The sequence below is a fragment of the Pundamilia nyererei genome, unplaced genomic scaffold, assembly GCF_000239375.1.
Source record: "Pundamilia nyererei isolate P.nyererei 1_Seehausen unplaced genomic scaffold, PunNye1.0 scaffold00534, whole genome shotgun sequence".
Classification (NCBI taxonomy): Eukaryota; Metazoa; Chordata; class Actinopteri; order Cichliformes; family Cichlidae; genus Pundamilia; species Pundamilia nyererei.
In genome coordinates, this window is record NW_005187935.1 from 74,580 (window position 1) to 96,024 (window position 21,445).

At 38.7% G+C, this 21,445-nt stretch overlaps 3 protein-coding genes across 4 annotated transcripts; all 3 read left to right on the forward strand.

Annotated features, from left to right (window-relative positions):
- The first annotated feature begins 3,484 nt into the window (after window positions 1-3,484).
- Window positions 3,485-6,950, forward strand: LOC102213089 (persulfide dioxygenase ETHE1, mitochondrial-like). The gene is made up of 7 exons (XM_013907824.1): window positions 3,485-4,055; window positions 4,613-4,757; window positions 5,191-5,339; window positions 5,459-5,588; window positions 5,720-5,809; window positions 6,114-6,230; window positions 6,373-6,950. The coding sequence occupies exons 1-7, from the start codon at window positions 3,846-3,848 to the stop codon at window positions 6,417-6,419; spliced, it is 888 nt and encodes a 295-aa protein (XP_013763278.1). The 5' UTR covers window positions 3,485-3,845; the 3' UTR covers window positions 6,420-6,950.
- A 1,245-nt stretch (window positions 6,951-8,195) lies between these two features.
- On the forward strand, window positions 8,196-11,268 carry LOC102213378 (persulfide dioxygenase ETHE1, mitochondrial-like). The gene is made up of 7 exons (XM_005754283.1): window positions 8,196-8,234; window positions 8,851-8,995; window positions 10,049-10,197; window positions 10,338-10,467; window positions 10,606-10,695; window positions 11,011-11,127; window positions 11,225-11,268. Exons 1-7 carry the CDS (start codon window positions 8,202-8,204, stop codon window positions 11,266-11,268), a joined length of 708 nt encoding a protein of 235 aa, XP_005754340.1. The 5' UTR covers window positions 8,196-8,201.
- Window positions 11,269-12,712: 1,444 nt separating this feature from the next.
- On the forward strand, window positions 12,713-18,167 carry LOC102213647 (persulfide dioxygenase ETHE1, mitochondrial-like). Of its 2 annotated transcripts, none has more exons than XM_005754284.1 (7): window positions 12,713-12,917; window positions 14,695-14,839; window positions 15,623-15,786; window positions 15,945-16,074; window positions 16,177-16,266; window positions 16,580-16,696; window positions 16,856-18,167. In XM_005754284.1, the coding sequence occupies exons 1-7, from the start codon at window positions 12,885-12,887 to the stop codon at window positions 16,900-16,902; spliced, it is 726 nt and encodes a 241-aa protein (XP_005754341.1). In that variant the 5' UTR covers window positions 12,713-12,884; the 3' UTR covers window positions 16,903-18,167. The 2 variants fall into 2 exon arrangements, with proteins under 2 accessions (XP_005754341.1, XP_005754342.1); XM_005754285.1 differs by having other exon boundaries at window positions 15,638-15,786.
- The last annotated feature ends 3,278 nt before the right edge of the window (window positions 18,168-21,445 follow it).

Consider the following 21,445-nt stretch of genomic DNA (forward strand, 5'->3'; position numbering starts at 1 on the left):
GGTCAGGACAGATTAAATATTTCAAGAAGTGTAATCCCTTTTGGGCTTGAGGGGGAGATTAGGAGCACTTACATCACTGCACTAATCATTGCAATCGCTGTCATATTGCCAAAACAAATATTTAATTTTTACCAAAACTTAAAACAATAAAGAAAGAACGAACTAAACACCTAACAAAATCCAAATCGTCAGAAGTGAAACTTACTTTTAAGTCAAGAGAAAAACATGTATTACAATCATAAACGTGGGTGGGGGAAAAAAGGAAATATGTGATTTCATAACCACGAGAGAGAGAGCTAACCTTTATCACTTTACTGCTGCTCTTTGTAGGTGGGGTCCGACCGGTCTGTTTACCCAGTCCAACCGAGTCCTTTCCTGATGGATCAGACTGCTGGATCACAGGCTGGGGATACATAAATGAAAACACAGGTGCACTGCACTGAAAGACAGATACTTTTGCTACAGTTTGTGATCTTAACAACTGAGCTAAAAGAAAGTGATTTGATAACGCAAGTATAATTTAAGTTGGAGCTTCAAATAGCTTCAAAAACTCACAATCATAGTTTCAGAGTTGGAAACTGTAGGGCAAAAACTTTTTAAAGAGCCATATTTGTCAGTACAGTATCCTCATTGAAGCTAAGACGTTAGACTTAATTACTAGATACAAAAAAATATTAAGTATAAAAACAAAGTCTTTTTTCTTTTTCCTGTCATTCATTATCTTTTGAACTGTGTAACATTTCCACTAGTCACCTTCAAGTAACCCTTTCTACTTATTTTCATTCACTTTTTGCTGCTGATTTTTTCATTTCATTTTCTGTCAGGCTATGTGTCAGAAGAGTTAAGGCAGGCTCATGTTAAGGTAATAGCTCAATCCATCTGCTACGACTTGAGTGTCTATGGTCTCTTCATAACTCCTCGAATGATTTGCGCTGGGAGCATGGATGGAGGGGTTGACTCTTGCCAGGTACACACCCACAGAGATGAAATCTCCTCTCCACAAACCTAGCACAGGTTCATGAAGAATATAAAATATATTTTACAATCTATATACGTTTACAATATACTTTACAATCTATCAAGAGTTGTGTTTCTCCCATTTGATGTTCACAAATTTTGTTTGTGAAATGATTTTCTCTTAAGGGGGACAGTGGTGGACCACTTGTGTGTAAGACATCTAAAGGGGATTGGAAGCTGGCAGGCGTGGTGAGTTGGGGAGAGGGATGCGCACGGCCTAATAAACCAGGCGTCTACAGCAGAGTAACTGAACTGCTTCAGTGGATTGAACATTACATAGACATACAGGTATGGGAAGCACTTTTCCTCACCGCTTGTAAATGTAAAACCTATCTTTATCTGTCGCTCTGTTTCGGAGTCAAAGTTCTGTTAGTTTATTTACTGCATCTGTGTCACAGTCTATCTAAAAATGCTTTTCTATTTTCATTTTGAACTACAACCCTTGACAGATAAGCAGTTTGGCTATATAGCAGATAATAAAACTTCAGCAGTAAAGAAGAAAAAAACTTAACGGTCAAATGTTAAATCCTGTTGAAGGTTATAGAACCAACATTTCAATACATATTAGTTCTTTAAAGGATGGAGGCAAACTAGATGCATTAGTAAAAGAATACATCAGTAAAATGCAGGAAATGTGATTACTTTTAATACCCCGCAGGACTTTTCATAGCCAAAATGCACTATAACACATTAATGTCATTTGCGAAATATACAATAAAGTTTTTAAATTGTCCTTGTTTTAATATTTTTTGTTGCAGTATAAAGCAGAGGATTCGGCCGAGACCACCACAGCTGTTTCTGCAACACCTTAAAATCTGACAATGAGATAACTGACAATAAAGATCGACTTGCATCTATCTGCCTATCAGTGTTGTTCATTCTACGATAGCGTGCACTGTCACTATTGTCAGTTATAGAAATATAGAAACACTATTATCTGTAGTAGAAATTTTATCAGTAGTAGAAATTTACTGCCAGTAATGATACATTTGTAAACGTTTATCAGGACTGACATGAAAGTATAGCTGACAAAACAACAAATAAATCAAAGTGAAAATGGGATTGTATTCCTGTCTGATCGCGGCTGCTGACCACAAATTTTAACAGTTATTACAGCGCATGGCGCCTCTTTAGTGTCTAAGTGCGCCAATTTAAGTGCTGGTGTATAGATTACTGTGACTTGACAGGTTCAAGGTACACTAGATGAAAATGACCTGATAACCTATGTTAGCTAAATTTGAAGTACTGATAAACTGTGGAACCAAGCAGTTTCTGATATTTTTCCTTTGATTGTATAAAATAAATATTAGTACTAAATACTAGTATGACTAGTAAGACTAGATGAACAAGATATTATAAATAAAACCAATTATTCATTATTTCAAAACAAATGAATATTAATTAAGTTTTGAAAACCTATATTATGTTTTCAATGGGTTTCTCACACTCTTTAAGTGTGTTCAGTGGCCTTATAACAGGAGTCGCAAACTCATTAGAGTCTATGGGCCATATGTAGCCAACTACTTGCCAAAATTAATCCAAAAGTACATCAGCAGCTCGTTCGGGAGTTCAGGAGCTTGCCTCAGTTAAGGTCAATGATTGATCGTTCATCAAGTGGGAAAAAGAGTTCCGAGGCAAAAACCACAGCTGACCAAAAACCCTCCCAAAAAACATCTTGAATATCTCCAAGACTTTTGTGAAAATGTTCTGTCAACCGTTGAGACAAATTTGGAGTTTTTGGAAGGTTCAAATCCCATTACATCTGACAGAAACCTCAACACCATTTCATAAAAACAACATCATAGCAACAGTCATACGTGGTGGTGGTGGTGGTGGTAGCTTGATGATATGGGACTGTTTTACTACTTTAGCACCTGGAGAACTTCCAGTATTCATGAACAATGAATTCTGCTCTTTCCCAAAAGATCCTAAAGGAATCATTTCGTGCCCTGAAGATCAAAGGCATTTGAATTATGATCGGGCAATAATCGGAAACAGCAAGTCTGATTGGCCTAGTCACTGTCTGGACTTTGATGCTTTGATATGACTTTGAACCAGCCCTTCATGCTTAAGCACTTTCTGCAGCAATTCTTTAAAGAGAGGGCCAAAACTCCTCTATGGTGATATAAAAGAGTCATTTCCAGTTATCATAAACGCTTGATTGCATTTCTTGCTGCCAATGAAATCATCAGTTAAACATGCATTTTGTATTTACTTGCATGGTCTTAGTATCAAAATTTGTTTGAGGATCTGAAACATGCAAGTTAGACTTAAAAAAAAACGACAAAGGGAGCAAATACTGTTTTCATGTAGCTCATCACAAAGCTTTTATTTGGTTGTTTGTTTTCCATCCGTATTACTCCACTAAAGCGGATGACTGAGCGTTTTATACAAGGTTGTGTTTGGACGATGTTTACTTGCCTGACAGCGTAAATGTCACGTAGGCCGCTGCTACGTTGTTGTGTACATTGCCAGGCCCCTCATTCCAGGGCGCATGCGTCTCACTGAGGACGGCGAAGACGGTACTCAGCTGTGCAGGAAGTTAGCCGGCAGCTTCACTTACCCATAAACCCATATTTACCGCTTAATAAGAAACAAGTTGGCACGGCTCCAGCCCGTAAAAGCAGCTGGTGACAGTGGAGCTTCCAAACGACACTGAAGTCCTTGTGTTGTTTTTTCCAAGGACTGATTGACAGTCAGCGTGATAAGCGGCAGGTAACACAGAGTTCATAGTGCTACTACCCACGGTCTCTCTTTGCGGAACCTACGCGTACGTGCGGCAGTGTTGCCCGCTATCAAGAGGTTCAAATCAGGACACATCGGCGACTATGTGTTCGGTAATAAGCAGAGTGAAGCCCGTTCAGCGGGCCCTGGCTTCGACGCTACGGCTCAGGACAAACGCTGACGGCTTGAATTACGCGGCAGCCCAGAGCAGGCGCTTCTGCCCCGGCTTTATCACTGGAGCTCAGCCGCTATGGGTAACCAGCAGATCCTACTGCGCCAGGATAGCAACGACGGATGGACTCCTCTTCAGACAGGTAGGTTATAGATGATTATACCTTGCCATTTTGCACTTTGCGCCCGTTTGGATCCTCCTGCCTTCAGGAAGAAAACGACATTTTCTTTAGGATTTTTTGCAACCGTCTTTACGGCGTTAAGTAGGAAGTGAGTTAGCATTTAGCTCATTGTTATATTTCTGATAAGGAGCATTTAATTTTAGTTATTTTAATGCGCAACCAAGTTAGGTTGTTGGATGAATTATGTGGATCATTTTCGAGTCAAACAACCCTTTAAGTTGATCTATGCGCAGTTTTGTTTCGGATACTAAAACTTGACAGCTAATCTTTCAGGACAGCTAATCTTTCAGGGGCATTTGTATGACCCCTGAATGCTTCCTGACACAGTTGATAAGGATGTTTTTATATGATAACAAGTTGCCCTATATTATAATCTGTTCTTTCTTTCAGTTTTTTGGTCTCTTACAAACATTGTCTATGAATGAGTGTGTAACCCTTGTTACCCTTGCGCTATTGTTTTTATTTATTACTGAGTCACACCTGTGTACTCACCTTTTTTTCCCTCCTCCCCCCTTTAGTTGTTTGAAGTGGAGAGCAGCACGTACACCTACCTGCTGGCAGACGCAGACACCAAGGAGGCTGTCATCATTGATCCTGTGCTGGAGACCATTGACAGGGACCTGAAATTCGTAAGCGAACTTGGACTCAAACTGACAGTGGCAGGGTTACTTTAAATAAATATACAACCAGCTGATGAAATTAAGCTCCATCTTCCTAACCCTGACACTAAGATGCATTTTCAGATCAGCCCTACTTAAAGCTTGAATGAACTTTATGAAAACATACTTCATTATTACCCTTGGGGCCAAAATAAATATAGTACTGGACTTGTTTCCCTCTTTAAACGTCTGTTTTCTGGGGGAAATTGAAATTGAGTCTCTGTCCCTGAGCCAATATACGTTAATGTGTATTTATATACATACATATATACATGCACGTATGTATGTATATATTATATTATATCATAATAATACCTAAGAGTAAATATTATGAAATGATTTTGCAGTGATCTGTGTTCCACTGACTCTTCTTATATGCAGATTAAAATATACAGTAATCTTGACTCGCATTCAAACTTTCTTTTTATTTTTTTAAGTTAACACCCACTGCCATGCAGACCACATAACAAGTACTGGCCTGATGAAGAAAAGACTTGCCGGACTGAAGAGTGCCATCTCCAAATTCAGTGGTGCATCTGCTGATATCCACCTAAAAGAGGGAGACAAGATCCCCTTTGGAAGACACGTATGGCGAAAAAAAGTTCTTTTTTTATGATGGAGTGTTTGTAAGTGTTGCATACCTGTTTGGTTATGTTTGCTTGATAAAACTAATTTAACATGACACTTGTCTTTTCTCTTCTTTAGTCTCTGACTGTGAGAGAGACACCAGGACACACTGATGGGTGTATAACGCTGGTAACTGGGGATCAGAGCATGGCTTTCACTGGTGACGCTCTTCTCATTAGAGGCTGTGGCAGGACAGACTTCCAGCAGGGTATGCATGCTCTTTTGGCTTTATGCTTGTTTTTGTTCATTTTCATTTGTAGTGTTTCTGTATGAACACAAGGGGGCAGTATTACAGCCATTGCCTTTAGCAGTTTTCTAAGTTTTCTCTCATTTCTTAAGGTTGTGCCAAAAGGCTCTACCAGTCAATCCAGGAGAAAATCTACACCCTGCCTGACCACTGCCTCATCTACCCAGCACATGACTACTTAGGTTGGCTGAAACACATGCAGACACACATTTATGTATTTTATAGAGTCATTAGTGTGAATGTTTTTATGTAATACAGATTTTCAGCTTGTGCTTAAAAGCACTGAAAATGTAAAGCTATTAATTTCCCACTAATGGGAGCTGGAACAGATGTTGTATACATGTTGTTTTTATAGTGCATATTTTGTGTTGTTAGAAGCATGTTTCTGTATAAATGTTTTCATTGACCAGATTTAACATGTGACAAAAATCAGGACCACGAAGACTAAAGATGTCACACTGGTCTGCATCTGTTTTTGCGTTTCAGGTCAGACGGTTTCTACAGTGGGCGAGGAGCGCAAGTTTAACCCACGCTTGACTAAGAGCATGGAGGAGTTTGTGAAGATCATGAACAACCTGAACCTCCCTAAGCCTAAAAAAATAGGTATTTAACAATAGTATCTACAGCCTTTCACTATCCATGTCATCTCCACATTTCTAGTTCTCGTGCCTATGAGACGTCACCACAGGTTTTGCGTGCTGGGCGTCACATTTACTATAAACATTTTTTCCTTGTTCTGTTGCAGATATTTCAGTGCCTGCCAATCTGGTTTGTGGACTGCACCATGTTTGAATGTTCTGCACGAAAGACGATACTAATGACATCATTGCCCAGTGATAGACATTCTGTGTCTGTTTAGCAGAATTAATCAAACTACTTGCCATAAAGTGCTTTATTGTGGTTCTGTGTCTAAATCTAAATGGTATATTTTAATTGCTGTTATCATTTATAGTGCAGCTACTGATCAATTGTACTTGGAATAAATCTGCTTCTATTTTGGATATTCAAAGTAATTAATATCTGTGTTTGAGGAAAGAACAGTAATGGTACCCTTTGTTAACTGTGTAAAGTTAAAAGTAAGTTGACCTTATTCAGATTTGTTATTATGTGTAAATTTGGGGAGGAAGAGGAAAGCTTGGATAGGATTGTTACACTGAAGGTTCAGTTTAGTATTTGTGAATGCTTAAAAGGTACAATTGTGTCGTGTAGTCAAGGCCTCACACACTCACAGTACCACAAGCAGTGGCCTCTTTTAATAGCAGGAAAATAAAACTTATGCTGTTTGCATTTAAAATCAATAACAGCTAAGATGTTACTGCACAACATGTCATAGCATTATGAGCTCACATGTTCCTTTTATATGTTGAAAATGATGATTATTATTTACTCTCTAGCTCTAAAAGAAAGAATCAGACTGCAGTGACCCATGCATGCTGTTCTTGTATTTAACAGATCCTCAGCCAGTAAGACGGGTTTGTTTTAGAGTGCTTCCCTTTGACTCAGCCACACAAACTTGCAGCTGTGTGACAATTTGAGCCTGAGGTTTTTGGAGGCCAGAATCAAAATGTTCATAAGCAAGTGATTTCATGTGAATATAACTTTTTACTATTGCCTGTGATTAAAAGACCACCGCATGAGTTGCATGTGTTCTGGTTCTCTCCTCATGGGGGAACACTACCTGCCAGGTTAACTCAGACTTTTTATGTCTTTGGCTGCTATGGATGAAGCCCTGTCGTGATGATGGTTTGAGCCTGAAAACCTGAGTGGATATGGATGTCTCATGTTCACCAAAGACTGTCATTAAATAAATTCCAAGTTGAATGAACATGGTGTAGAGCTGTATTTCAATCCTCAAACAGCCTGCTCAGTAAACGCCTCTCTCTACTGTACATTCAAAGTGTCTTGAATGCAACATTGCACGTGCTTTTGAGTAGCATATTGTAAAATCTAGGATTCAGTATTGTGTCTGTGTAATCTAAAATAAAAGTCACATTATCTCTGCTTGACCCAGAGCATGCTATTTGTGGTCAAGTTCACAATCAGTGAATAGCTAAAAAAAAACAAGATGTACTGATACGAGCATTATTAAATGGATGGTTGTGGTTGTTCCCAATAAAACGGCGAGCCGCAGTGGTCTGTGACCTTGAGTGACTTTGCATTAAAATTAGTTTAATTAGAGAGCCATTATAAGGAGAAGTGTGACTGAAAAATGTATATGGGGAAAAAGCTGTAACAGCAAAGATACGTCTCTAAGTCTAACTTTTATAAAAGTAAAACACTTAAAAGTGTTTAAATTCTTCTTCATCTTATTATCAGTAATATTATTAACAATAATTTTATTGATGATGATCATAAAGATAGTGTGCAGTACGTGATGTTCTTCCTTTTTATCATGATGACTTCTGAAAATTATTCTAATTTGGGGGCGTTACCAAGGCAGGTAGGCAGGTATGTAGGTAGGCAGGTAGGTGTGGTTAGGGTTTTAAATAGTCATGCTTTACACAGCAACCCAGAGTTTGTGTTTCTGTCCCGATTAAAACGCTGCCGGTTACCAGCTGCTGATACTGTGCAAGGATGGCAATGGTAAAGGGACTCCTCTTCAGACAGGTATGTTCACATCATATTTGGATGTTCTGCACTTGTTTAAAACGATCTGTCCTGAAAAAAGAAATATTGTTCAAAATTGTTGAGTTTAGATTAACCAGTTTACATAATGGTGGAAGATGTGTTTATATATTCTACTAAAGTGGAAGTAGGAGTGCAGAAAACAAAATATAAAAAGTTTGTTTGTCTAAAAAGCAATAGCATCACTATAAAGTACCTTAAGTGAAAGAAAACCTGCTCAAATTACCCACTTCAGAGATCCATATCATATTGTTAATATGTTTGATATTACTTTTAAGTTGATGAAAGAACAAATCTGAATTACTTGATGCTCTGCATCTTAATCTAAAATAGAAATTATTTGTTGATTAATAATTTATATCCCTGCCATATAACTAATGCTAATAGCTTCTGAATAAATGTGGTGGAGTACAAAGTGCAATACTTTATTTCAAGCTTCGTACGAAAATGTCTCTCTTTGGCTACCGTAGACACACAAAGCACACGTTATCTATAAACACAAGTGAGGAGAAATGATAATAATGTAACCTTTACTACCGCTCCCATTTACTGTTAGTTATTGCTGTTTGCTGCTTTGTGCTTCCCCTCCAACATTTAGCTGTTTGAGTCTGAGAGCTCCACATATACCTACCTGCTGGCAGACGCAGACACCAAGGAGGCTGTCATCATTGATCCTGTGCTGGAGACCATTGACAGGGACCTGAAATTCGTAAGCGAACTTGGACTCAAACTGACAGTGGCAGGTAACTACATAAATTAACGCAGAATCCCATCTTTCTCAGCCTGTAAATACAAATTAGGAGCAGCATAAATATTTTACCTGGTTCAGAAATGATTGTTTATTTATGACCCAAAAACGTTGTTAAGTGTAGGTAATGCTATTTGTATGAAAGGACTCCTGCTAGTGTAATACATATATCTTTCCGAATTGGAAATACACTTACCAGCCACTTCATTGGATACACCTATTTAATGCACATATTTAAAAACAGTGCATTTACGCATGTAGACATCATTAAGATATCCTCCTGAAGTTCAGTCCAAGCATCAGAAAAGGGGAAAGGTGATTCAAAGAAACTTGACGCATATGGGCTTCGGCAGCAGACGAGCACACTGTGTGCCAGTCCTGTCAGCTAAGAACATAAACCAAGACTATAATTTGCACCAAAATTGGACAACTGGAACAAACCTTGCTGTGGCATTTGAGTGTTTAGTTCAGGATTCGTCATAAACGACATGAATCAAACGACCTATTATTATTATTATTATGAAACGACCTGTTATTAAAAGTTCAGGCTGCTGGTGATGGTGGTATAGTAGTGTGGGTGATATTTTCTTGACACACTTTCGGCCCGTTACTACCAACTAAGCATCGTTTATACCCCACAGCCTACCTGAGTTACTGATGTCGATCTTTTTGTGATCACAGTGTACCTATTTTCTGATGGCTGCTTCAATCACCATAATAATGCAAGTCACAAAGTCTGGTTTCTGTACTCAAATGGCCTCCAGAGTCACACAGCCTTAATTCAATAGACTGTGGTGAAAGGGAGATTAGCGTCATGGATGTGTAGCTGACAAATCTGCAGTAACAGTGGGATGTTGTCATGCCTACATGCTACATGGACCAAAATCTCTAACACTTAGTTGAATCTGTGTGACGAGGAATCAAAGGTGTTCTGAAAAGGAAAAAAGTGTCCAACCCCCTACTCGCTAAACTGATTGGAGGGTGTACCACAAGTCTCAATTATATTCCAGCTTTATATTGACCCACATTATCTTTATTTTGCTGATAGTTAACACCCACTGCCATGCAGACCACATAACAAGCACAGGACCAATGAAGAAAAGAGTACCTGGACTGAAGAGTGCCATTTCCAAACTTAGTGGTGCATCTGCTGATATCCACTTAACAGAGGGAGACAAGATCCCCTTTGGAAGACACGTAAGAAGAAAAAAACATTATTTGTTTGCAATATCGTGTGCGTACAGTTATTTTGTAAATACCTAAAAGCTTTTGTTGCATTTGCTTGATAAAACCTATTTAATTATCATGCCTTGACATTCTTCTTTTCCTTCCTTTAGTGCCTGACTGTGAGAGAGACACCAGGACACACTGATGGGTGTATAACGCTGGTAACTGGGGATCAGACTATGGCTTTCACTGGTGATGCTCTCCTCATTAGAGGCTGTGGCAGGACAGACTTCCAGCAGGGTACACATACTCTTTTGGCTTTATGCTTGTGTTTTTGTTCATTTTGCGTTTCTATGATTTTTATTCTTGTTGGAAAAGGGGGGAGTACAGTATCAGTTTTCCTTTGCAGTTGTCTAACCTTTGCCTTATTTTCTTAAGGTTGTGCCAAAAGGCTTTACAAGTCAGTCCATGAGAAGATCTTCACCCTGCCTGATGAGTGCCTCCTCTACCCAGCACATGACTACTTAGGTTGGCTGAAAACACATCCCCAAATATTTATACATGTTACAAAGTCACTGAAGGGAATGGTTTATATAGTACTATTGTGTAGCAGTATGCATTACATCATATATAAAAGCATAGCAAAATTAAATTCATTAGTTTTCTGCTGACAGGAGTCGGTACAGGTGCTCTGCAATCTGTATAGTATGTTCTGTTTTTAGGTTTTTACAGGGCAGTTGTTGTGCGCCGGCTCCATTTTTTCTAGCTCTGAAATGGACTGGAAACATGTCCAGGGTGTAGCATCTGGCTGATACACTGGTCTCCATCTGTTTTGTGTTTCAGGTCGGATGGCTTCGTCAGTCGGCGAGGAGCGCAAGTTTAATCCACGCCTAACAAAGACCATGGAGGAGTTTGCAGATATCATGAACAACCTGAACCTGCCCAATCCCAAAAAAATGGGTAAGAAAAAAAAAAAACTATCATATTTACAGTTCTGCAACCAACTATGTTTTCCAGTAAAAAGCACTTTATTTATTTATTTATTTATTTTTTGCAGCAACTGCAGTGCCTGCTAATCTGGTTTGTGGACTGCAAGACTAAATGTGTGGACTGAATGTGCTCCACAAGAGGATAATAATGAAAACACATAATTGTAATAATTGTAGAGTAATTAACATTTGCATCTCTATTTTGTGGGACATTGGTCAAAATGTTTACTATAAAGTGATTTTTAATGATTCTGTATGGTATATATATAAGGTATATACTTGAATTGCTATTTCAATACATTTTAAATGTATCTATGTAAGAAAAAGTTTCTTGAATGTAAGCAAATTTTTCAGATGATTTGTTATGAATTACTTATGAGCAGGAAAGTTCATATACGAACATTCTCCTCAAGGTTAGGTTAGTAATCATGAAAGCTTCTGTGCAGGAAAAGGCTTTTTTGCATAGCAGGACATAAAAGCTTACTATAAAAACTTTGTAACTTGGTTTAGATTCTGTTAAATAAATAATGACACTGAATAATAGTCGTGTTGTGTTGATCATCTGAGGTTATATTTCATCTACTTTCATGAACTGTTAGAGATCAGATAGTTATAACGTGATATGTAAAAGCTTAGAATTGAAAGATGGTGTACTTTTTCATGTATTTCAGTTGGATTCCAATCATTAAGTAATTTAGGAAAAAAAACTATATTAATGTTATTTTTTAGTTACTATCATTTTGTTTTTCATAGCAACCGTTCCCCACAGATATGTGGTGATGCCACACTTTCTCAGTTTAATGCTCATGATGGCTCATCCAATGGGTGTGTGTGAAGGAGTTTTAAAACAAAGTTGTTATTGTGTAAATGGCACCACATTTTATAGACCTTTAAAATAAAATCACATAAATATTAAAATCAGCCTTCAACAAATGTTTTAGAGTCTCTTTCATGCAAACTTGCTGATAGGCACACATATCTACAATACTAAAAGAAAACGACTCTCTTGGACTTTCTGGATTTAATGAACTATTCCGTGGCTACCTTACTGGTTCCTGTTATGACTACTATTGTGTCTATACTATTAACAGGGTCTGTTAAAGTCTTTTAAAATAAAATCCATTTAATTATTATTATTAATATTATTTCAGGGCAGCACGGTGGCACGGTGGTTAGCACTGTTGCCGCACAGCAAGAGGTCCTGAGTTCAATTCCACCATCAGGCCGGGGTCTTTCTGTGTGGAGTTTGCATGTTCTCCCCGTGTTTGCGTGGGTTCTCTCCGGGTACTCCGGCTTCCTCCCGCCGTCCCGCCCCTCTCCTTCCTGTGCAGCTGGCAGCAGCCGCACCTCGTAAATGGAGGGCACCTCGTCGCAAATGGGCAATGCAAGACCGATCGGTGCCCATGCAATCCCCAAAATGCGCTGACATAATGTCGGGGCAGCGTGGGTGCGAGCAACTTTTTTTTCGGATGCTATGATGCCGCCCCCACCACGCTTGGGCAATGGCCCATGTCGCCCATATCGAAACCAGCCAATGTTAGGGAAGTAGGTAAGTAGGTAGGTGGGTGTGGTCACTGATCACGATTGTTGTTGGGTGTGGCTTGTTGACATTCCTGGGACGACTCAGGACAAATGCAGGGGACTCGGAAACAAAACAGATGCGTCTGTCCCGGTTGAAGCACTGTTTTTCAGACGCTACGGGTTACCAGCAGATCGCACTGAGCCAGGATGGCAAAGACGGAAGGGCTCCTCTTCAGACAGGTAGTCTGTCGGCATATTTTGATGGCTTGCTCCTGTTTGTTTACAACCATACGTGGTAACGAAGAGGCAAGAGTACTTGTAGTTTTTTTGTACCACCGGTTGTGGGAAGTGAGCTCGGTAGCTTTAGCCGTTAGCATCTTGTTTTCTGTCTATGAAGTTCCTTTCTGCATTAGTTCCTTTAAAGTTCAGGTGGGTTTTTGTGCTCAGCTGTCAAACAAATTTTGGATTTTCAGACTCTTGTGTGGTGTCCTGCATCCTGATAAAAGTGGTATTACAAGGAAATGACGGCTGAGCAAAAGTCCCAAAAGTTTTGAAGTTTCTTTTTCATAATTGCTAAACGAAATGCGTTAGATGTACTTAAATAAAAGTAGCGCAGCTACAGTGTAAAGTATACATGAGATATATAAATCACTTAATGACCCCTTTAAAAACCACATTTACTATTGCTTTATGTTACTGTTTCTGGTCCTGCTTTGAAGCAGTGTGATATCTGAATGACTTTATAAACTGCTCTTAATCTGTAAGTGACAAAAATTAGTAGCAGGTTTATGATTCATATAGCTACACTATTACTACTACCTATATCTGCAAAACAGCAAAGTATGTGTCTTCAAAAAAGTAGCTTTGCATGGGAATGCTTAATGAAGTATACCTCATGTGCATGCATCATGTGATGGAAATTGCTGTGTCATATGACCCTACATTTTTTTTATCCTAATATTTGAAACCAGCTGATAAATTGATCACATGCCATCTTTTAAAAAAGGCATTTCAAGAAAGAAAACTCCTGCTTGTTTAACAATTGTTCAAGTTGTTGTGTGATATGCCCAGACACATCACAATGAGGAAGTATATCAGTAAGTGATTCTGTCGCCAACTGGTCATAAACGCAGAATTAATGGGTAACTTGGTAAATGTTTAAGAAGTAAACATTTTGCATTGATTACTGAGATACTCACCAGACCCTATACGGAGGACTGCTTGTTGAACAAACACAAATATCTAATCGGCTAATCACATGGCAGCAGCTCAGTGCATTTAGGTATGTAGATCGTCAAGATGACCTGCTTAAGTTAAAACCGAGCATTAAAATGTGGAAGAAAGGTGATTTAAGTGTCTTTAAATGTGGCAGACAAGCTTATGTAAAAGTTACAGAAACGGCTGATTTAAATGGATTGCCCTACAAAACCATCAATTAAAAGAATTTGTTAAACACCACAGCCTACCTGAGTTATGTTGCTGATCATTATCCATCCATCTTTGACGACAGCATACCCATACTTGGATGGTTGCCTTCAGCAGGATAACGCTGCATGTCACAAAGTTCATATCATCTTAAACTGGTTTCTTGAACATGAAAATCAGCTTACTGTACTCAGGTAAACTCCATAGTCACCAGATGTCAATGCAGTAGAGCACCTTTGGGATAGGAGATTCGAATCTCAGATGTGCAGCCAACAAATCTGCAGTAATTATGTGATGATATCATGTCAGTGTGGTGCAATATATCTCTAACACCTTATTGAGTCTATGCCAGAAAGGATTCAGGCAGTTTTTAAGCCAAAAGGGGGTGTTACTAGCAAGATATACCTAATAAAGTGACTGTTGACTGTAGTTCATACCGTGATCTGTTCTGTCTCTTATTATCTTTTGTTGTGTCAGACACACCCTGTCTAAGTATGGTGAGGACACGATGTTTACTGTGCCTTTCCTGTTATTATTTATTGCTGAATCACACCTGTGCTTTGTTCACTGTTCTGTTTTCTTTTTCATTTAGCTGTTTGAGTCAGAGAGCAGCACGTACACCTACCTGCTTGCAGACACGAACACCAAGGAGGCTGTCATCATTGAACCTGTGCTGGAGACCATTGACCGGGACCTGAAGCTCATAAAGGAACTTGGACTCAGTCTAACAGTGGCAGGTATCTACCTTCCCAGGGTAGAGTTAAACGATAAATTATGACAGTTGTATGAAATGTTTGTCCTATCTTCTCCATGTTGTAAATACATTTACATTAGGGGCAACATAAATGTAATATTAGACTAATCTGTATGGCAGTGAGAAAGACATAACTGTGTGTCCGTTCCTTGCCCCGTGACCGTTGTTTAGTGTAGACAATAGCAGACAAGGCTGCGGGGACATGTCTAAAAATAATAATTAAAAAAGGCCGAATTTAAAGCATACACTGACTGGACAGTTTATTAGATACACATTGCTAGTACTATGTCTGAATCCTTTTAGCTTTCAGAACTGCCTTAATTCTTCATGGGATAGATTCAACAAGGTGCTGAAAACATACCTCAGAGATGTTAATCTGTATTTACATGATAAGATCACGCAGTTGCTGCAGATTTGTCAGCGGTACATCCATGATCTCCACCACATCTTCCACATAACTTGGTTGTAATGAGTGGTGGACAAGCCCATGTGACACGATCAACCGTATTGCATTCAAAGTCACCTAAATCACCTTTGGTCGTCACTGTGATGCTCAGTCTGAATTCCAGTAAGTTGGCTTGAATATGACTAGATATCGAAACACATTAATTTTCTGCCATGTGATTGGCTGCTTGGGTATTAGCGATAACGAGCGATGAAACCAGTGTACTTAATAAACTGGACATTGACTGTCTCGCCTATATACACATTGCATAAGTTTATACCAAGAATCAATATTAAATCTTTCAATTGGTGATAAATGCAGTGATTTTTCTGGTAGTTAACACCCACTGCCACGCAGACCACATAACAAGCACTGGCCTGATGAAGCAAAGAGTGGCTGGACTGAAGAGTGCCATCTCCAAGTTCAGTGGTGCCACTGCTGACATCCACTTAACAGAGGGAGACAATATCCCCTTTGGAAGACACGTAAGAAGAAAACCACTCTTTGTTTATAATAGTGTTTGTAGGTGTTGTATACAGTTGCTTGATAAAACTGATTTGACATGCTTTGATTTGATACCTGTTTGGTTTTGTTTGCTTGATAAAACTGATTTAACATGACACTTGTCTTTTCTCTTCTTTAGTCTCTGACTGTGAAAGAGACACCAGGACACACTGATGGGTGTATAACCCTGGTAACTGGGGATCAGAGCATGGCTTTCACTGGTGACGCTCTCCTCATTAGAGGCTGTGGAAGGACAGACTTCCAGCAGGGTATGCATGCACTCTTTTGTGGTTCTTCTAAATGAACACAAGGGGGCAGTGTTTCATATGTTTTCCATTGCAATTGTCTGATTTATACCTATTCTTCTAAAGGTTGTGCCAAAAAGCTCTACCATTCAGTCCATGAGAAGATCTTCACCCTGCCTGATGAGTGCCTCATCTACCCAGCACATGATTACTTAGGTTGGCTAAAAACACACATTCACACGCAAATGTTTGTAAATGTGTATTGCGTATCTTAAGAGTCACTGATGTGAATAATTTCAAACAGCACAGATTTGAAGCTCAGCCACATCGGCCATTAGTTTCCCACTCATAGGAATTGGTACAGATGTAGTATATATATTGTTTTTACAGTGCATGTGTTGTGTGTCAGAAGCATGTTGTTTCTTTGTAAATATTTTTAATTGTTCAGATTTAACATCTGGCAGAATTTAGAACTACCGTACAAAAACTAAAACTGTCATGCTGGTCTGCATCTAATTTTGCGTTTTAGGTCAGACGGTTTCTACAGTGGGCGAGGAGCGCAAGTATAACCCACGCTTGACTAAGAGCATGGAGGAGTTTGTGGAGATCATGAACAACCTGAACCTCCCTAAGCCTAAAAAAATAGGTATGAAAGACAGTGGCATCAGAATTTCAGCCAACAACCACCTCTGTCTGCTAGTAAACACAATTCTTAAGTCATGTCCTAAAGAAGATGTTTTTGCACTGGTTTGGCTACATCAAATGTCACATTTACTAAAAACACATTTTCCATCTACTTTTGCAGATATTTCAGTGCCTGCTAATCTAGTTTGTGGAGTGCACAGCATTTGAATGGATGAAAAAGGCTTCTACTAAAGTCCTGAGCACCACCACAAAATTACTGATATTTACATTTTAATCAAAATTGCTTATCATAGAGTGCTCTATTGTGGTTCCCTGTGTAAATGTAAAAGTTAATTTTTGAACTGTTGTGATCATTTTTTGTTAAGCTACTTACAGTATATTTAAAAAATGTATATTTATGTTTATTTTAGCTGCTTATGAATGCATTTTAAAAACGGTAATAGTATACTTTGTTAATGGTGTAAAGTTGTTTACATTTTTATGTAAGTAGTTCATTCAGATGTGTTATTGTGAATTGGGAAGGAAATTTATGAGCAGGAAAACTGGGGTAGGAATGTTCCATTCAAGGTTTGATTTAGTATTCATGAATGCTTAACTGGGACAAATGAGTTCTTCCACATGGCCTTTTCAGTGGTTCCGGTCTCCCCTAGCCAAGGATACGCAGGCATGCACACACACTCTTTCAGTCTTGTGTAGGCAATGGCTTTTTTGCATAGCAGGGAACTAAAACTACACTATTTGCATTCACAATCAATAAAGGCAAGTTTTCCTTGCACAATGTGCCATTGCAATCTGTTTGTGATCTCATAAGTTCCTTTAGATGTCCAACAGGAATTTGATTTTTTTTTTTATGTTTCTTATGATCAAAGGAAGGTACAAAAACGTGAGCTCATGCCAGGATTCAGAACTGCTTCCAGATTTTCCAATGACTGTGCAAGCTGTTCTCATAGTTAACAGATCATCAGCCCGCAAGACAGGTTTGTTTGGGCGTGCTGCCCTCTGACTCAGTCACAGAAACTTCTACATGTGGGAGTTAGCTGTGTGATCATCTGAGGATTGATCCTGAGCCTCTGGGGGCCTGAGTCAAAATGTTTGTTTTCAAGTGCCCGCACTTGTTTGAGGAACTTCCACAATTAACAGATTATTTGTGAAGATGAATCATTATTGTTGATACATCTGGCATTTCTAAGTGGTTTGGCACTTTTAATCTCCAGTAGTCTGAAAAACATACGAATGCTCCATACTCAAAGACCGTCATTAAACAAAACAGAGTTCAAGATAAATGAAAATTGTGTTCTACTGTATTTGTATTCTCAATTAGCCTGCTAAAAAAAAGACACAACCATCCTGGTAAAATGAACAATTGGAATCTACCATGTTTCCCAAGTCTCTTGTATACAACATTATACATGCTTTGAGTAGCATTATGGAAAATTTAGTCACATCTGCAGGGAATAAATACTTAAAATGTGTGTCTGACCATTTTTAAATACCTCTACATTATGTAAGTGCAATTAAATCACATGAATAGCCCTTAAACTTTTCTTAATAATACAACAATAATATCCCAAAGAGCACTATTTCTAGTCCAGCATGATTCTGCAGAATCATGCAGAATCATGTCTGTTTACAAAGAGATAACCTAAACAAGATGCACTGATATAGAATTATGAAGCATGTGTGATGTTTAAGGTTGTGCCATCAATCCAGATTAAATGCTATAGTAGCCTGTTACTAACACAGTAAAAACTATCTGATGAGTTGAACCAGAGACATATAGAGGTATAAGAAGAGGAGACATGGCACTCAAGTTAAATCTAAAAGAAGTTAAACTGCCACTTTTGTATAGTTTTCATGGTGATTAATGACATTAAGATGAATTTAAACCAGTGCTTCAAAATAAGCATCCAGATAAGTTACTATATGTTCTTTGGTTTTACACAGTGAATTGCACAGGTCTAAAACATGAGGACAACAGTGCACTCCTATCAGCAGGAAACTGAAAAATCTAAACAGCAAATGGATTATTATTTATTAGGGGTGCAACAATACTCGTATCGATATTGAACCGTTTGATACAGTGCTTTCGGTTCGGTACGCATATGTATCGAACAATACAATTTTCTTTATTTATTTTATCAACTTTTCTTCTGACGATGCTGTCTGTGTTGAGCGTTCAGTGGATCTGCGTTCGACTACTCCGCCTAGGCTGCACTGTCGAGTGCAGATCCACTCAGCGCAGCGCAAGCTAGCAAGACAGAAGCTAAGCTCGTTGCAACATGGCAACTGCCTCAACGCTAGCCGAAATTGAACCTCCCCCACCCTCATTCAGATCTGGCCTTTGGGACTATCTTGGTTTTCATGTGAAGCATGACCCTGATGGTAGCGCGTCATGGACAAAAGCAAAACAGTATATCGGATGTGCCACGCAATGCGCAATTGGTGGGAAGTAGTGCGCAATTGGTGGAAACTAGTGCGTTAGTGCAGTTAGCTTGTTAACGTGTTAACGTGTTGCCGTCCAGCCCCACGCACGGGGCGATCCGCGGTAACTTGTTAACGGAGATTTGCCGCATTATGGTGTTAACGTCATTTTAACGAGATTAACGCTGACAGCACTAGTGGGAACACAAAGAATATGACTGCACATTTACACCGACATCATCCTAGTGCAAAGACAAGTGGAAGCAGACAAAAACAACAAGCACGCATGTTACAAACTTTACCGAGTCATTTAGACAGCCGTTAGCACGTGATTCTCCTTATGGGGACCTCATATGTTTAATATGCTGCTGAGAACATAGCCCAGAAGAAGCATATGGTATAGCTTTTATTTTGGAAAGACCCATTTCTCTGCTCTTTTCCAAAGATGAGTGATTTCTCGATCAGATAGATTTATTTTTTTTTGTTATTTTGTTGTTTCAGCAACATTAAATTTAAAAACTGTACTTTTGAGCTAAAATATATTTATAATTTTAATAAATGACAAATTGAAAAGGCATGAACATTTTTTTGTATCGAAAAAATATCCAACCGTGAAACCAAAGTATCGAACTGAACCGTGATTTTTGTGTATCGTTGCAGTCCTATTATTTATAGAACAATTTTCTGATTTTACTAAGCAAACAAATACTTGTTAATGAAACAATACTGGAATAGTGAGTTCTATCTAATGATAAGAGTCCAATATGGTCCTGTTACACTATACTGGTCTGACGTATATTGGATCCAATTCCTACTGATGTTCCTACTAATATTAAAGGAAAACATGTAAGTTACAGAAAACTTTGCTTTTGCTGGGTGTTGCTTTATTTCATGCAAGTTAACACTGTTAAGCACCATCTAGCAGCTGTCTCTGTCTGCCTTCCAGACAAACAGCATTATTATTATTCCACCGCACCTCGTGTACTCGCTGACAGACACCTGCATTGTTCTTTATTCAAAGCAGGAGGTGTATGTGACTATTGTTGCCATCAGGCTGAAGATATGTTACTTTGCAACGTAAAATGTTGTCTTTGCTCTTTTACTGCTAGGAATCAATGTGCCAGCTGTCCTTTCACCCACTCTTTCTCACCCATCTGCCAGCCAGTGTTTTTTTTTTTAACCGCTCCCTCTCAATCCACTTACACTATGTCACTATTAACCTGCTGCCCATTCTCTCTCACACAGCCACATGTCACTGGAAAGAATCTATTACACTATCGGCTCATTCACAAGAAGATGTGTAAAGAGGCCAGTCAGGGTGATAAAGCCCTCAGAGTGAAAGGAGTGGATTTTGCCTCTGGGAAAAGTCACTATTTAACATGCGGAAGTAAATTTGTGGTGTGTAGGTCCAGAGTTCAGTGTGCTATTTTATGTTCTATAAGTAACTAGAGTTTTAGCATTTTCTGCTCACCAAGTAGCATACTGTATCACAGTAACATGTCAGAGATTGAATATTTCATGGTATTTCAGTCTCTACAAGGATGAGTAGAAATCTGCCAGAAAGCAGACATAGATATGCTCTTACAGTACTACATATGTTTTTGCATATGCACAGTGATTTAGGTCAATGGGTTATTTTTTGTAGCACAAGCTTAAGTTTTTGAGCCTTTGTGTCTTGATGGTCATCATTTGTATATGTATGACTATTTTCAGGAACCTTTTTAGGAATTTAAAGTGTGAACATGTAGTTTTAAACTGTTTATGTGTTAGTGTTTTATGATTCCTGTGTTCCACACACTCCAAAATCTGGTGAACATATTGGCATCCCAAGGCCCCTGTTTTTAATCAACTTTAATAAAAGAATAACTTTTACGAGATCATGTAGAACCCTGTGGTCTGTTGACATGCTTCTGATGACACTTTATGGAGGTTTTATGTCTTTGTTCTATATTATAACAAAACGAAGCCTTCCTTTCCTACCCTGCAAGGGTAGGCTACCAAAATGTAGAGATGACCAGAGACCCCTCCTTATGATTTGGGTTTAAATAATTTGATTAATTTGTTGGAAATATGTATCAAATGAAGCAAAATTACTTAGCTATCATACCCCATGAAGTATCTATTATCTGTGTGCAGGTTCAAGAAAGTCTCAAAACAATAATGGAAAAGCAATCTGTTTATTCGTGTACATGCACATAAACTGCCACTTTTATTTTTCATTACATTAAGCACAACTTTGAGACTAATGTACTCAAGTATGAAATTTCTTGCCTGCTGCAGTGGTCTAGTGTCACCCTGGCAACCAAGAAAATAAACCTTTCAAAAGAAA

Excerpts from the sequence above, each read along its gene's own strand:
- LOC102213378 (XM_005754283.1), top strand. The coding sequence starts at position 8,202 with ATGGCAATGGTAAAGGGACTCCTCTTCAGACAG. Across the intron at positions 8,996-10,048 it reads ACTCAAACTGACAGTGGCAG|TTAACACCCACTGCCATGCA; the intron begins GTAACTACATAA and ends TTTTGCTGATAG. Across the intron at positions 10,198-10,337 it reads AGATCCCCTTTGGAAGACAC|TGCCTGACTGTGAGAGAGAC; the intron begins GTAAGAAGAAAA and ends TCCTTCCTTTAG.
- LOC102213089 (XM_013907824.1), top strand. The coding sequence starts at position 3,846 with ATGTGTTCGGTAATAAGCAGAGTGAAGCCCGTTCAGCGGGCCCTGGCT. Across the intron at positions 4,056-4,612 it reads ATGGACTCCTCTTCAGACAG|TTGTTTGAAGTGGAGAGCAG; the intron begins GTAGGTTATAGA and ends TCCCCCCTTTAG. Across the intron at positions 5,340-5,458 it reads AGATCCCCTTTGGAAGACAC|TCTCTGACTGTGAGAGAGAC; the intron begins GTATGGCGAAAA and ends TCTCTTCTTTAG.
- LOC102213647 (XM_005754284.1), top strand. The coding sequence starts at position 12,885 with ATGGCAAAGACGGAAGGGCTCCTCTTCAGACAG. Across the intron at positions 15,787-15,944 it reads ATATCCCCTTTGGAAGACAC|TCTCTGACTGTGAAAGAGAC; the intron begins GTAAGAAGAAAA and ends TCTCTTCTTTAG. Across the intron at positions 16,075-16,176 it reads AAGGACAGACTTCCAGCAGG|GTTGTGCCAAAAAGCTCTAC; the intron begins GTATGCATGCAC and ends ATTCTTCTAAAG.